Source organism: Pristiophorus japonicus, chromosome 8, assembly GCF_044704955.1.
Source record: "Pristiophorus japonicus isolate sPriJap1 chromosome 8, sPriJap1.hap1, whole genome shotgun sequence".
Classification (NCBI taxonomy): Eukaryota; Metazoa; Chordata; class Chondrichthyes; family Pristiophoridae; genus Pristiophorus; species Pristiophorus japonicus.
In genome coordinates this window covers 8,457,224-8,474,046 of record NC_091984.1, presented here as the reverse complement: position 1 = coordinate 8,474,046, position 16,823 = coordinate 8,457,224, and the positions used below count along the sequence as shown (strand labels likewise).

The 16,823-nt window shown below is 48.1% G+C and overlaps 1 protein-coding gene across 1 annotated transcript in view; it reads left to right on the top strand.

Annotated features, from left to right (window-relative positions):
- The window catches only part of LOC139268373 (di-N-acetylchitobiase-like), a 71,509-nt gene that overhangs the window by 9,188 nt on the left and 45,498 nt on the right, over positions 1 to 16,823 (top strand). Inside the window, exons 5-6 of the mRNA XM_070886443.1 lie at positions 11,269 to 11,440; positions 11,525 to 11,622. Coding sequence (XP_070742544.1) covers positions 11,269 to 11,440; positions 11,525 to 11,622 — 270 coding nt within the window. The remainder of the gene's footprint in view (positions 1 to 11,268; positions 11,441 to 11,524; positions 11,623 to 16,823) is intronic.

Sequence of the window (16,823 nt, the reverse complement as noted above, 5' to 3'; positions counted from 1 at the left end):
TCCTTGCCACTGGACTAAGACCCAGCTCTGTCAAGCCCGTGTTGTGGCTGGTGTGCAACGGCCACCACACGTTTAAAAAATCCACGCACAGGCATCTTCCACCCGTTAACATCTGGAATATTAGTTCCTTCACTGAAACTCATCCCTTTTTGGCGTGGAAGCAAGTCATCCTCGTTTTAAGGGACTGCCGATGATGATGATCTGCAGGGCTCAGTACGAGGTCCTTTGCTTTTTGTGCTATACATCAATGATCTAGACTTGAATACAGGGGGTACGATCAAGAAGTTTGCAGATGATACTAAAATCAGCTGTGCGATTGATAATGAGGAAGAAAGCTGTAGACTGCAGGAAGATATCAATCAACTGGTCAGGTGGGCAGAACAGTGGCAAATGGAATTTAATGCGGAGAAAAGTGAGGTAATGCATTTGGGGAGGGCTGCTAAGAATAGGGAATACACATTAAATGATAGGACACTCAGAAGTGTAGAGGAACAATGGGACCTTGACGTGCATGTCCACAGATCACTGAAGGGCGCAAGCCAGTTAAATAAGTTGGTTAAGAAGGCAGAGGGAATGCTTGCCTTTATTAGCCGGGGCATAGAATACAAGAGCAAGGGGGTTATGCTTGAACTGTATAAAACTGTAGTTCGGCCAAAGCTAGAGTACTGCATGCAGTTCTGATCACCATTTTTCAGGAAGGATGTAATTGCACTCGCGAGGGTACAGAGGAGATTTATGAGGATGTTGCCGGGAGTGGAGAATCTTAGCTATGAGGACAGATTGGATGAGCTGGGTTTGTTTTCCTTGGAACAGAGGGGGCTGAGGGGAGACCACATTGTGGTGTATAAAATTATGAGCGGCCTAGATATAGTGGATAGAAAGGGCCTATTTCCCTTAGCAGAGGGTCAACAACCAGGGGCCATTAATTTAATGTAATTGGTAGAATTTTTAGAGGGGATATGAGGGGAAATTTCTTCACCCAGCAGATTCTGGGGGTCTGGAACTCACTGACTGAAAGGGTGGTAGAGGCAGAAACTCTCACCACATTTAAATAGTACTTGGATGTGCATTTGAAGTGCTGTAAACTGCAGGGATATGGACCGAGAGCTGGCAAGTGGGATTAAGCTGGATAGCTTGTTGTTGGCCGGTACGGAGACGATGGGTTGAAATGGTCTCCTTCCGTGCTATAAATTTCTAAGATTCTATGATGAGCTCCTCGCACTTGTTGTTGGAGGTGAGTGTGATGGCGATAAGGGGGAGGGGTTTAAGAAGACAATTGGCAGTAGTGAATAGTAACTGGGGCTTATCTTTGCATTCCAGAATGATCCTGGAATAGTGAACAGTATTGACAGACAAGAGTCAAACCCGATAATGGTTTATATGGTCCAGCCAGATCTGGCAGTGAATGGTAAACCTGTTGTCCAACACATCCGTTGAAATCTGCACCCCTTGGACTTGAGGGAATGAAGATGAGGGCCGTACCAGGGGGAAAAGCCAGGGTGAGAGAGAATAATTGTTTTAATAGAGAGTAGGGTAACAAAGGTGGTGATGAGGGTGTGGATGAGCAGATCGGTGGCTGCAGAAATATCATGGTGAATGGAGGGACAAAGGCTAGACAGATTGGAGTTGATAAGTGCAGTTGTAAGAGAGTTTGAAGAGAGTGTTTTCCAGGGGCAGATGTAGAAGAAAGTAGCGTTGTTTGGGGGAAGGGGGATGTGGTTGGAGGGCGATACAAGGAAATGGTCAGAGATTATCTGATCTGCAATTGACACGGTAGGAATAGCGAGGCCACGAGAGATGGCAAGGTCAAGGGAGAAATCGTGTATATAGGTTGGGGAGTTCACATGGAGGGAGAGATTAAGGGAGGATAGGAGAGTAGTGAACTCAGTGGAGAGACAGCATGATGAATTGAGATGAAGGTTGAAATCACCGAGGATAAGAAGTCGCTGGGTGCAGAGGCTGAGGGAGGAAAGCAGTGAGGATATATCCGTCATTACATTTTTATTGTGCTTGGATGGGCGGTAGAGAAGGAGAATTTTAAATGAGAGGTGAGAGGGGTGGAATAAGGTGAGATGTTCAAAGGAGGAGAAGGTGCAGGAGGAGTAGGGGGATAGACCAAGGTATGATTTTGTGATGAGAACCACATCGCCATCACAGCGGTCTGGGCAGGGCAAGTGATGGAAGGTATAGCCGGGTGGGGAGGCTTTATTTAAACGTAAAGAGACTGAAATTGCCCACCGCTGGAAACAGGGCACCTACCCTGTTCCTCATGTTTTTATCGGCGTGCTAGTTGCCCAGCTAAGAGAGCCCTATACAGTCGGCGACTCACAGCTAGCCTCGCGCGCCTTGATGACCCCAAGACGCAGAATGCACACAACGCTTGGTCTGCCCTCCAGGCCTCCTTAACCAGTGCCTGTAAAGAGACGCTCGATCACGCAACCAGGAAACACCAGGACTGGTTTGATGAGAATGATCAGGAGATCCAAGATCTGACAGATCGCAAGTGCAGGGCATTTCTGAGCCTTAAACAAAAACCCAACTCTGGAGCAGCAAAGCAGTATTACAAATGGCTCAAGAGTGAGGTCCACCAAAAAACCCGAGACCTAACGAACAGGTGGTGGATGGAGAAAGCACAGCAGATACAGCATGATGTGCGAGGATTCTTCATCGCAGTCAAGGCCACCTACAGCCCAAACACCCAAGGCCCCACCCCACTGCTGGCCAAGAACGGGGAAACACTCATCAAAGACACCGAGGCAGTCGGGGCCCGCTGGAAGGAGCACTTCGAAGATCTCCTCAACCGAGACTCTGCCTTTGATCCAAGTGTTCTCGACTCCATCCCACAGCATGCTACCCGCCACCCCCTCGGCAAAACCTCAACACTGCACAAGATAGAAAACAGCCTAAAAACAACAAGGCTACGGGAGAGGATGGAATCCCTGCTGAGGCACTGAAGTATGGCGGGCAGACACTGTTGGTGCGAATGCATGACCTCATCTCGCGCACCTGGAGGGAGGAGAGCATGCTGGGAGATCTCAGAGATGCAGTGATTGTGACCATCTTTTAAAAAGGGGACAAGTACAGAGGAATCTCCCTGCTATCAGCCACTGGGAAAGGAGTCGCAAGTGTCCTCCTCAACAGTCTTCTCCCAGTAGCTGAGGGGCTCCGTCCGGAGTTGCAGCGTGGATTTCGTTCCCCACGGGACACAACGGACATGATTTTTGCAGCACGACAGTTGCAGGAAAGATGCAGGGAGCAGCGCCAGCCCTTATACATGGCCTCCTTCGTCTTTACAAAAGCCTTTGACACTGTCAACCGTGAGGGTCTATGCAGCGTCCTCCGCAGTTTCGTGTGACCCCAAATGTTCGTCACCACCCTGCGCCTGCTACACGACGACAAGCAGGCCATGATCCTTACCAACGGATCCATTACAGACCCAATCCACGTCCGGACCAGGGTCAAACGGGGCTGCGTCATCACCCCAAACCTCTTTTCAATCTTCCTCACTGCCATGCTCCACCTCACAGTCAACAAGCTGCCCGCTGGTGGTGAACTAAACTACAGAACCAGTGGGAACCTGTTCAACCTTCGCCGTCTCAAGTCCAGGTCCAAGACCACCCCAACCTCTGTCGTCGAGTGACAGGACGCAAACGATGTCTGCATCTGCGCTGATACAGAAGCTGAAATCGAGGACACAGTCGACGTATTGACTGAGGCCTATGGAAGCATGGGCCTTACGCTAAACATCCATAAGACAAAGCTCCTCCACCAGCCTGTCCTCACTGCACAGCACTGCCCCTCAAGACCCACGGCACAGCCCTGGACAACATGGACCATTTCCCATACCTCGGGAGCTTCTTATCAACAAGAGCAAACATTGACGACGAGATCCAACACCACCTCTAGTGCGCCAGTGCAGCCTTCGGACGCCTGAGGAAAAGAGTGTTTAAAGACCAGGCCTTCAAAACTGCCACCAAGCTCATGGTCTGCAGGGCTGGAGTAAAACTCGCCCTCCTTTATGGGTCAGAGACATGAACCCTGTACAGTAGACACCTCACGTCGCTGGAGAAATACCACCAATGATGTCTCCGCAAGATCCTACAAACCCCCTGGGAGGACTGACTCACCAACTTTAGTGTCCTCGACCAGGCAAACAACCCCAGCATTGAAGCACTGACCACACTTGATCAGCTCCGCTGGGCAGGCCACATTTTTCGCATGCCTGACACAAGATTCCCAAAGCAAGTGCTCAAATCGGAACTCCTTCACGGCAAACAAGCCAAAGGTGTGCAGAAGAAACGTTACAAAGCCTCCCTGATAAAGTGCAACATTCCCACCGACACCTGGGAGTCCCTGGCCAAAGACCGCCCTGTGGAGGAAGTGCATCCGGGAGGGCGCTGAGCACCTCGCGTCTCATTGCAGAGAGCGTGCAGAAATCAAGCGCAGGCAGCGGAAATAGCATGCGGCAAACCAGTCCCACCCACCCCTTCCCTCAACGACTATCTGTTCCACCTGTGACAGGGATTGTGTTTTTCATATTGGATTGTTCAGCCACCTAAGGATTCATTTTAAGAGTGGAAGCAAGTCTTTCTCGATTCCGAGGGACTGCCTCTGATGATGATGTTGGTTGCGTTGGCCTCTTGAACGAAATTCTGCCCTTTGGCTTTTTATTCCCGGTGGATCGGAAGTCGGTCATAACAGGGGCGGAAGTGCGGCAGTGAGCACACTCGAGCGGAGGACGTTGGGGTTGGGCGGGGTGGCCGCCGCTGTCAGTCATCAGCGTAGCGCTGATGATGTCATCACGGTGCCGCATCACCACGGCTCTCCCCTTCACTTAAAGGGGAGAACCTGCGCGATTGTTTAGGTTCGGTCCACTGGGCCACCAGGGAATGTTTAGGCCGGACCAGTGGCCTGGCACCAAAGAGGGGGTGGCAGGTTTCCTGTTGGTGGCCCGGCCGAACCCGGGGGCATAATTGTTACCCCGACATGGCAGTTGGCCGACAAAATATATAACATGGTGGCCGTGGTAGTAGGTATTCCCATTAATGGGAGCCGCACCGCCATTTTACAACCTCACTGCACCGGCAGAAAACAGCAACTTTTGGCACCGTGCTGTGGGAGCACGATTTGTTCGGCGGAATTTCGCCATAGCGGGTGTACGCGCTTATGACGCACTTAGGATTGATAGACAGCAGAGTAGCAGTGGGGGGGAGTGGGTCACTGACGGGATACTGCAGGAGTGGAATTTTTTAAATGTGGCCATTACATGTGAAATCGGCGGCCATTGCACTCCGCAGCATGGCCGCTGATTTCCGGCGGTAACAGGCCTTAAAGTAAGGGGCAATTTCAGCCCCAAGGTTTCATCACCCCTCAGCCAAGTTTCCGTCACGTCCAAGATGTCGATGCAATCATCCACGATAAACTCATGGATAGCAAGGCAGTTGTTGGAGGGAAATGCGGAGAGGGTCGGTGATGGATGATCCACTGCCAGCATCCACAGGGTCAGCACTTGGAGGGATGAGTTGGACGAAGGTCATCTCCCTGTGGGCTAGCTGGGTGGCAAGGTCGGTGGGAGAGTGGGGTGGGACCGTTGGGGACACTACCCCTGAGGAGACAGTGACGAGTGCCACGGTGGGCCCTTCGGAGCATACCAAGAGAGGCACAGAGAGAAGCTGCAGGCTTATCTAAGAGCGAGTCGAGCCTGCGACGGCGGCAGGAGAGGAGGAAGGTCGAAGTGTAATGAAGGGTCGGGGTAGGGATTTGGGAGGACAGAGTATCCGAGAGAGGGGAGTTGAAAGGCAGCATGACGACAGGAGAGAAGGTCAGGGGGGGGATAGGGAGAAAAGATCAAGCGGGAGAAGTTGTGGAAATAGAAGTGAATGTCTCAGGTTCGAAGTGACAGTCAAATTGCGCACGCAACTGGACATCGGGAAAAACTGAAGTTACATCAGCCTGGTTATGTAGTAATTATAGGGATGCACATTTCCCGGGAGTGACAGGGAATATGTTGATGGTCATAGTAAGGAGTGCAGAGTTAAAGTAAAGGAGCCATTTAAAAAAATGAGGATAACACTTTTGTTTCTATTTAATTATAAAGGAACATTGATATTTTTCTGGAGAAGAAAATGGAAATAGTGATATTTAGCTGCTGTTTATTAGTGCACCATCTGGTTCCATTCTGCTTTGACCAAAGCTGAGGTTAGAAATTTTAATTTGAATCAGCTTCAACTGGATATACAGCAAACTTGGTGCTGCACCACTTGTAGCCCAGAATTCTACCGTTAGTTGAAGCCCAGCTTCCATGAATGGCATGGTTCAAACTGTAATATTCACACAAGTTCACAGAACAATAGAGCACAGAAGATGACCATTTGGCCCATCGTTCCTGTGCCTGCTCTCTGAAAGAACTGCCCAATGACTCCCATCCCCCTGCTCTCGCTCCATAGCCTTACAACTTTTTTCCTTCAAGTATTTATCCAATTGCCTTTGAAAGTTACCAACAACTTGCTGTGAAAAATATCCTCCTCATGTCACCTCTGGTTCTTTTGGCAATTACCTTAACGGGGTCCTCTGGTTACCGACCCTCCTGCCACTGAAAACAGTTTATTCTAACTCACTCTATCAAAATCTTTCGTAAAGGGAAGAGAAACTTGTATTTATGCAGGGCCCTATAACATCCTTCGGAAATGTCCCGTGATTTACACGCGATGGTTTATTTTGAAATTAAGGACCATTAAATAGGTTTAAAGCACTTGCTGCATTTTTATTCAATGATGCTTGAAGCAGATTTTATTGTTATGAGGTTTTTATATGACAGACCTTGCTAACCTGACGTGCTGTCATTTAATTCTTAAGTGTCGGCTCATTAATGCCTTGTGTTAAGGCAGTGAATACGCAAGCCGTACAAATCATGGGGCTAGACTTTCCGTTATTTTTGCATGCATATCACCCACTTAACGTCATTTTAACGCTGAAATGAGGTATAATGCCCATATATCGCCCATTTAGCCACAAAATGGAAACTAATGTCAGCAGCTCATAAATGAAAGAACGTTGTGGTTATTTACAAAGCTGCAACACTGCTGGGTGTGCAGGTCAGACATCACTGGTGTGCATCACCTTGGTGACTGTTAAAGTTTAAGTTGATTCAAGTTAAGTGTAATTATACCCTTTCATGTTTAGGAATCACCAGTGTGTAATGGTGCAGCTATCTGAGACACTGTGCAACAATGTTATGTTGAATATAAAACATTTAATCCAACCATTTATGTGAAATCATAATTATAAGTGTAAAATACACCTCTCCCCACCTCACAACAAATTTATCACATTTATATCATTCGAATGGTCACCATTTCCAGCAACACAGAACACAAATGCAAACTAGCAAGATAGCCCCCTCACCCCTTCCCTCGAACCTCTCACCAAAATAGCACAAACAACATAAAAATATGCCCAAGACAACACCTGCACCTCACTTTCCTTTCCCCCCTCCACTTCTACCCCACACCTCTACCCCTTCCCCTTCCCCTCCTGCCTCCAAGCAGCCTGGCTGAGGAGCTCCTCAGGTGCTGCTTCATTGGGGGGGATGACGGCAGAACCGCTGCTTGGACGGATACGGGAGAGGACGGTCCCGAGGTGGGAATGTCCTCCGGGCCAAAAGCAATATCTTCGTCCTGGCTCTCATGTGTCATTGGCATTGGGGTACTGCACTTTGGGGCGCAGTGCCGTGCTCCGGGACCACTGGGAGGCCTCCGCCATCAGTGTTCCTGGCTATTGGCTCCATGGCCTCCACCAGCTGTGGCATGTCCGCCATCATAGTGGCAGACATGCTGGCCAGCTGGAGGGATTTGCCCCCCATTATTTGTTGGATCTGCTGACCTATGTCAACACTCCTCCTGGACAAGTCTACCATGCCCCTGCTCAGATCTGCTGCTCGTGGTGCAGACCTGCCACGTATAACCAACCTCCGCTTGGTCGGCGCCGGTCTGGAGACACCTGGGGCGCCCTGTGGCAAGTTGCTTGGGCCCGGTACCTCCATGTTGGATGTGCGAATGGCCGCGGGAGTACTAAATGTCATTAGTGTCGAATGGAATATGGAAGTTGGGGATGCAGGCTCCTCGAAGTCAGCACTGTCATCCGTTGAGAAAGGACCCGGCAGGTGCACGGGTGAGTATCGGTGCCCCTCAGCACCACATCGAGGATCGTCCGGTGAGTCCGGCCCCGCGCCCTCACCTTCTGGCCTCTGTGGTCTTGCCTGGGGCCGTGCTGCTGGCTGAGCTGCTAAACATAAATGAGGTTATTAGAGGAGAAGGGGGTGCTAGGGGCACATGGTGAGTCTAGCGCTACACACAGCATATGCACGACAAAAACACCACTATCAAGATCATCAAGACATCACATTTCATGACTATCACCAAATTCTGCAATGCAATGATTCTCATGAGGACATCATTATTTAGACAAGAATTTTATGATTCATCTATCATATAATATTGGTCGGATATGAGTGTGTGTGGCATCTATTGACTTTACATCACACAATGATGTATACTTTACTCACGTGGCATCACATCAGGCTCTGCTGCTGTTTGCGTGACTGACCGGGGGGTGGCTCCCCACTAGTGCCAACATCCACTCCTTGATTTCAGTGATGTCGCCCCCCCACACGTTAACATCTGCTCGGCCCTATTCCTTGAAAGCTACTTCTATAAAAGGTAACAACAGCACGACATGGCATGAGATCATTGCGTGATATTATTGCTCGGTACTGTCACAGAGACTGATACAACACATAACCGACAGATGTAATCATTATACACCATGACCGCAGGCTTTGAGTAACCTTCCCGGTATAAGTGCAAGACATCACATCTGATTTTAATCACTCATTACACTTACAATTCCAATCATATAAATATATAAGTACATGTAAATAAATGTAATACTTACTGTGGTGGATCCGACAAGGTCGTTCCGTCGCTTGCAGGTTTGGTTGCCCTCACGCACCTCGTTGGTCATCGACAAGACCACCTCGGCTATCTCGGCCATATCTTCTGGTAGGTCTTTGGGGTGGGTGTCCCATGCCCTCCCTGGGTCAATTGACCCCAGCGTGACTTGACCTCCTGCATGAGGGATGCATTTGCCTCGTCCGAGAACTTCCTCGCTCTTTTTTGTCCTCCCAATTGTTCCTCTCCCAGCTCACTGTTTTCACCAGCGTCAGTCTCCATACTGTGCTAGGTCGCTTCCTCCATTCCTTCCAAATTAAATATTATTTGTTCCACAAAAAGTCGGTGCCAACTACCGTCTTTGTGCTTAGTAGGCTTTTTTCTGCTGGTAAATCTCACTCCTGCCTCCCAAAACAGCCAAACAAGCACACACCACACCCACACATGTTTCAGTTCCTCTCTGCTCCCTCTCACTCTGCCTCCTCTTCTGCGCATGTAATGATGACCCCTGACCTCCTGAAACGCGGGAAATGAGCGTTACCATGCTGTTGCTCTGGTCAGCGACACTTTATGGCAGAAGGTCAAAAAAATGTAACGCTAACGCCCATTTCAGCTAGCTCGCGGTAACGCCCATTTTCAAAAATGGAAAGTTCGGGTTTTGAAAATGGGCGATAATCCGGCAATCTCAAAACCCATTTTTTCCACCCACGCAGGAAATAACGACCATTTTTGGGCGATCTGCACAAAAGTGGAAAGTCTAGCCCATGGTCTATTCGCAGCTGGAATATTGGAGGGAAAAATTTGCCCCTCGTGCCACTGGGTCAAATGAACCATTTGATTGCTATCTGGAACCACCCGCTGAAACTGCAGTGCAGATGTTGGGCAAGGACACCAACTGCTTTGCTCCTTCCCTCACAGTCTAATATCCTGCCAGCACTCAGGGGTCGAAATTTGGTTGTGGATGCCGCCCGTTACCACCGGCGGTAGGTGGCAAACGGCCGGCAACAGCCTCCCATCATCGTTAAGTGGCGTCCACGGCCCGGCTGAAATAGAGTAGGCTCTTTGGCAGAGACACCAAGAGGCAACACTGAGCCAGCTAACGCCACCCACGTAGTGACATCATCAGCAAACAATGGCTCTGTCGGGATATTTGCTTTGAACTGCTGCCGTACAGTCTGAAAAAAGTGGTGGTTCAAGAGCAGTTATGAGGGGAATCGCCGAGAAAGGAAGGTACATTTTTCTCTTTATTTATTTCTGCATGATTTCATTAGTTTTAAGAGTGGAGAAATGTGTGTGTGTGGATCGGAGAACTTTTAGTAATTTACTTTTCCTTCCCTTTTCTTCCGCTTGTTTTTCCGAGCATGGCGGTAGCCTCCTGAGCCTCCGCCCGAGGATGTGTGTGCAACGCCACTTTTCAGCGCTGCTCTGCCACCTTTGGGTGTAAAAACTGAATTTGGTCGTGAGAGCCTGCACCTAATGCCTGGCGGTAAAATCAGCACTCAAGCGGTGACCCCGTCTCAAAAACACTAGTAGCGAATTTCGACCTATTAATGTCTGGCCTCACGTGATCAAATGTGATCACTGTAAGATTCAGGATCACAGGTCACTCACAGATACCCAAAGGGTCTTAGGAGTTATAAGGCAAATGAATTGATAGTTCAAATATAGTCAAACACAACACACAATCAGGACAGACATAGTAGACCTACGACCGTGATAAATAGTTGTTATTAGTCCCGATCGCACAGACGGCTGGTGGTACGAACAGTTCTTTTCTTCACCGTCTGCCCTGAAATGCCTTCTGGGTCTTTCTTTTTAATTCTTTTTAGGGATGGACCTGGTGTAGGATACGGACAGGACCATTTAACCTATTGTATGTCGGGTTCTTTGTCTCAACTCTTGGGTGAAACCCCCCTCTTCACATCCTCCCAAGGTTGGAGTCAGACATTCCATTCTTGGCCTTCAGATGTTTGAAGCTGCCTGTTATCAGTTATTGATGTTCACGCTGTTCAAATCACTTTGGCTATTGAACCAGGGAATTAATCCTTTATTCTAACACCAATCTGAAGGGACATCTTGGTCTCAAGTTATTTCTTCCAATTCACAATATCTTACATCACTTTGATCAGGTATTGGAGCATGGCCGGTAGTTTTGCGATTGCAATTTGGTCACAACTTGATGCCTCGAGGAGAGGAGAGATAATTGACAGAAAAATTGTCGGAAGAATTTGGGTGAATGATGAGGTACTAAACATGATTAATATCTTGTTAACCTAAAGTGCTACTAATTAACTTCTTCGTGTTATTCTTTGGCCCTTAGATCACATTTACTGTGCCTTGGGCTCCAAACTGCATAGAGGGCCAATGCTATGACTTTGCTACAATTGCAAAACATTGTGACTTTTTGATTGTGAAATCCTATGATATGCATGAGGAAACGATGAACGAGTGTTTTGCAATGTCAAATACTCCTTATCACCAGGTTGTATCAGGTATGTACAATAAGATGTTCAGGGTCTACCTGCCCTATATCAAAGTTAATCTAAGAACCTCATTGTTGTTTTTTGCCCATTTAGGTCTGTCCGCTTATATCAATCTGGGTATTGAATCCAGAAAGCTCGTGTTGGGACTTGCATTGTTTGGTTATGACTATACTTGCAAGCACTTTTTTGAGGTAAGGCAAAATGGTCAGTTTGCATTGCACAAGAAATGGGAGTAGAATCAATTCACCTGAAACTCATCCATCTGGTACATTAATTGTCTCATCAGGACATCTAATTGTATTTTGCCTCTGTTGGTTTGCTTTGTACACTATTTCAAAATCTTCACTTTTTAAATTTCTGTTCCATGTTTACTTTTCACCAATTTCCATTTACATCCATTGGTTTAGTCTCTGGGCTTACCTTATCCATGTTATTTAATATTGTATTCCATTAAAGCCAAACCCTAAGTGCATTGTTCACGACTTCACCCTCCAGTGCAATTACTTTCTCTCTATCTACCCAATCAGCTCCTTTGATATTGTTAAACTCATCAATTAGAGCAGCCCTTAATCTGCTATATTCAGTCACTGAGTATCTGACGAACATCTTTGTGGCCTTCTGCGCATGCTCGCGGTATCCCAGTGCCACCAATGCACACCCGATCCCCTTCTGCACATGCACACTGTTGGGGAGGAGTTAATCTAATATGGAAGGGGGATGGGAACCTAGGCAGGGAGACAGAGGGAAATAACATGGAGTCAGAAGTAAAAGATAGAAAGGCGAATAGTAAAAGTGGTGGGCAGAGAAACCCAAGGCAAAAAGCAAAAAGGGTCACATTACAGCAAAATTCTAAAGGGGCAAAGGGAGTTAAAAAGACAAGCCTGAAGGAGTGCCTCAATGCGAGGAGTATTCGGAATAAGGTGGACGAATTAACTGCGCAGATAGCAGTTAATGGATATGAAGTGATTGGCATCGCGGAGACATGACTCCAGGGTGACAAAGGCTGGGAACTCAACATCCAGGGGTATTCAACATTTAGGAAGGATAGACAGAAAGGAAAAGGAGGCGGGATGGCGTTGATGGTTAAAGAGGAAATTAATGCAATTGTAAGGAAGGACATTAGCTGGGATGATGCGGAATCAGTATGGGTGGAGCTACAGAATACCAAAGGGCAGAAGACGCGCGTCGGAGTTGTGTACAGGCCACCAAATAGTAGTAGTGAAGTTGGGGACAGCATCAAACAAGAAATAAGGGATGTGTGCAATAAAGGTACAGCAGTTATCATGGGCGACTTTAATCTACATATTGATTGGGCTAACCAAACTGGTAGCAATGCGGTGGAGGAGGATTTCCTGGAGTGTATTAGGGATGGTTTTCTAGACCAATGAGGAACCAACCAGAGAGCTGGCCATCCTAGACTGGGTGATATATAATGAGAAGGGACTAATTAACAATCTTGTTGTGCGAGGCCCCTTGGGGAAGAGTGACCATAATATGGTACAATTCTTTATTGGGATGGAGAGTGACAAAGTTAATTCAGAAACTAGGGTCCAGAACTTAAGGAAAGATAACTTTGACGGTATGAGGTGCGAATTGGCTAGATTAGACTGGCAAATGATACTTTGGTCGGTGAGAGGCGACAGTCCGGGGATGTCGGAGGCCAATAAAGGCCACGAGAGGCAGCGGGAGTTCGTGGTCGGTGAGAGGCAAGAGTCCGGGGACGTCGGAGGCCTATAAAGGCCGCGAGAGGTAGCGGGAGTTCGTGCTCATGGAGAGGCGTGAGTCTGGGGTCAGAGGCCTATAAAGGCTGCGAGAGGCAGCGGGAGTTCATGGTCGTGGAGAGGCGTGAGTCCGGGGTCGTAGGCCTATAAAGGCCGCGAGAGGCAGCGGGAGTTCGCGGTTGTGTAGAGGTGTGAGTCCGGGGTCGGAGGCCTATAAAGGCCGCGAGAGGCAGCGGGAGTTCGTGGTCGTGGAGAGGTGTGAGTCCGGGGTCAGAGGCCTATAAAGGCTAGCTGGTGCAGCTGCAGGGAGAAGGCAAAAAAGAAGTAGAAAGAAAGCGAAAAGTGACTTCACAGCCAAGGGGGTAAGTGATTGGCTGGTAATTGGTAAGTAGTTTTTTGATCTCTTTTCTTCATCAGTAAGTAACCTTTTGCATTGTTGTTGCCAAATTAAGTTATTCTAAGGGTAAGTCATGGCAGGACAGCTCGGACACGTGTTATGCTCCTTCTGTACTATGTGGGAACTCAGGGACGCTTCCGGTGTCCTGACGACTACGTGTGCGAGAAGTGTATCCGTCTGCAGTTCCTGACAGACCGCATTACGGCAATGGAGCTGCGGGTGGATTCACTCTGGAGCATCCATGATGCTGAGAATGACGTGAATAGCACGTTGAGCGAGTTGGTCTCACAGCAGGTAAAGGGTACACAGCCAGATAGAAATGGGTGACCAACAGGAAGAGCAGTGCAAGGAAGGTAGTGCAGGGGTCCCCTGCGGACATCCCCCTGCAAAACAGATACACCGCTTTGGGTACTTTTGAGGGGGATGATTCATCAGGGGAGGACAGCAGCAGCCAAGTTCATGGTACCGTGGGTGGCTCTGCTGCACAGGAGGGCAGGAAAAAGAGTGGGAGAGCTATGGTGATAGGGGATTCGATTGTAAGGGGAATAGATAGGCGTTTCTGCGGCCGCAACCAAGACTCCAGGATGGTATGTTGCCTCCCTGGTGCAAGGGTCAAGGATGTCTCGGAGAGGGTGCAGGACATTCTGAAAAGGGAGGGTGTATAGTCAGTTGTCATGGTGCACATAGGTCCCAACAATACAGGTAAAAAAACGAGATGAGGTCCTCCGAGACGAATTTACGGGGCTAGGAGCTAAATTAAAAAGTAGGACCTCAAAAGTAGTAATCTCAGGATTGCAACCAGTGCCACGTGCTAGTCAGAGTAGGAATCGCAGGATAGCTCAGATGAATACGTGGCTTGAGGAGTGGTGCAGAAGGGAGGGATTCAAATTCCTGGGGCATTGGAACCGGTTCTGGGGGAGGTGGGACCAGTACCAACCGGATGGTCTGCAGCTGGGCAGGACCGGAACCAATGTCCTATGGGGAGTGTTTGCTAGTGCTGTTGGGGAGGAGTTAAACTATTATGGCAGGCGGACAGGAACCTATGTAGGGAGGCAGAGGGAAATAAAAGGGAGACAGAGGCAAAAGATAAAAAGGAGAAGAGTAAAAGTGGAGGCAGGGAATCCCAAGGCAAAAAACAAAAAGGGCAACATTGCAGACAAATTCTAAAGGGTCAAGATGTATTAAAAAGACAAGCCTGAAGGCTCTGTGCCTCAATGCGAGGAGTATTCGGAATAAGGTGGACGAATTAACTGTGCAGATAGCAGTTAATGGATATGATGTAATTGGCATCACAGAGACATGGCTCCAGGGTGACCAAAGCTGGGAACTCAAAATCCAGAGGTATTCAACATTTAGGAAGGATAGGCAAAGAGGAAAAGGAGGCAGGTGGCGTTGCTGTTTAAAGAGGAAATTAATGCAATAGTAAGGAGGGACATTGGCTTGGATGATGTGGAATTGGTGTGGGTGGAGCTACGGAATAACAAAGGGCAGAAAAAGCTGGTGGGAGTTGTGTACAGGCCACCAAACAGTAGTAGTGAGGTTGGGGACAGCATCAAACAAGAAATAATGGATGTGTGCAATAAAGGTACAGCAGTTATCATGCGCGACTTTAATTTACATATAGATTGGGCTAACCAAACTGGCAGCAATGCGGTAGAGGACGATTTCCTGGATTGTATTAAGGATGGTTTTCTTGATCAATATGTCGAGGAACCAACTAGAGAGCTGGCCATCCTAGACTGGGTGATGTGTCATGAGAAGGGACTAATTAGCAATCCTGTTGTGCGAGGCCCCTTGCGAAGAGTGACCATAATATGGTAGATTTCTTTATTAAGATGGAGAGTGACACAGTTAGTTCAGAAACCAGGGTCCGAAACTTAAGGAAAGCTAACTTCGACGGTATGAGGCGTGAATTGGCTAGAATAGACTGGCAAATGACACTTAAAGGGTTGACAGTGGATAGGCACTGGCAAACATTTATAGATCACATGGATGAACTTCAACAGTTGTACATCCCTGTCTGGAGTAAGAATAAAACAGGGAAGGTGGCTCAACTGTGGCTAAGAAAGGAAATTAAGGATAGCGTTAGATCCAAGGAAGAGGCATAGAAACATAGAAACATAGAAACATAGAAAATAGGTGCAGGAGTAGGCCATTCGGCCCTTCTAGCCTGCACCGCCATTCAATGAGTTCATGGCTGAACTTGCAACTTCAGTACCCCATTCCTGCTTTCTCACCATACCCCTTGATTCCCCTAGTAGTAAGGACTTCATCTAACTCCTTTTTTAATATATTTAGTGAATTGGCCTCAACAACTTTCTGTGGTAGAGAATTCCACAGGTTCACCACTCTCTGGGTGAAGAAATTCCTCCTCATCTCGGTCCTAAATGGCTTACCCCTTATCCTTAGACTGTGTCCCCTGGTTCTGGACTTCCCCAACATTGGGAACATTCTTCCTGCATCTAACCTGTCGAACCCTGTCAGAATTTTAAACGTTTCTATGAGGTCCCCTCTCATTCTTCTGAACTCCAGTGAATACAAGCCCAGTTGATCCAGTCTTTCTTGAAAGGTCAGTCCCACCATCCCGGGAATCAGTCTGGTGAACCTTCGCTGCACTCCCTCAATAGCAAGAATGTCCTTCCTCAGGTTAGGAGACCAAAACTGTACACAATACTCCAGGTGTGGCCTCACCAAGGCCCTGTACAACTGTAGCAACACCTCCCTGCCCCTGTACTTAAATCCCCTCGCTATGAAGGCCAACATGCCATTTGCTTTCTTAACCGCCTTGTGCACCTGCATGCCAACCTTCAATGACTGATGTATGATGACACCCAGGTCTCGTTGCACCTCCCCTTTTCCTAATCTGTCACCATTCAGATAATAGTCTGTCTCTCTGTTTTTACCACCAAAGTGGATAACCTCACATTTATCCACATTATACTTCATCTGCCATTCATTTGCCCACTCACCTAACCTATCCAAGTCACTCTGCAGCCTCATAGCATCCTCCTCGCAGCTCACACTGCCACCCAACTTAGTATCATCCGCAAATTTGGAGATACTACATTTAATCCCCTCGTCTAAATCATTAATATACAGAGTAAACAGCTGGGGCCCCAACACAGAACCTTGCGGTACCTCACTAGTCACTGCCTGCCATTCTGAAAAGTCCCCATTTACTCCTACTCTTTGCTTCCTGTCTGACAACCAGTTCTCAATCCATGTCAGCACACTACCCCCAATCCCATGTGCTTTAACTTTGCACATTAATCTC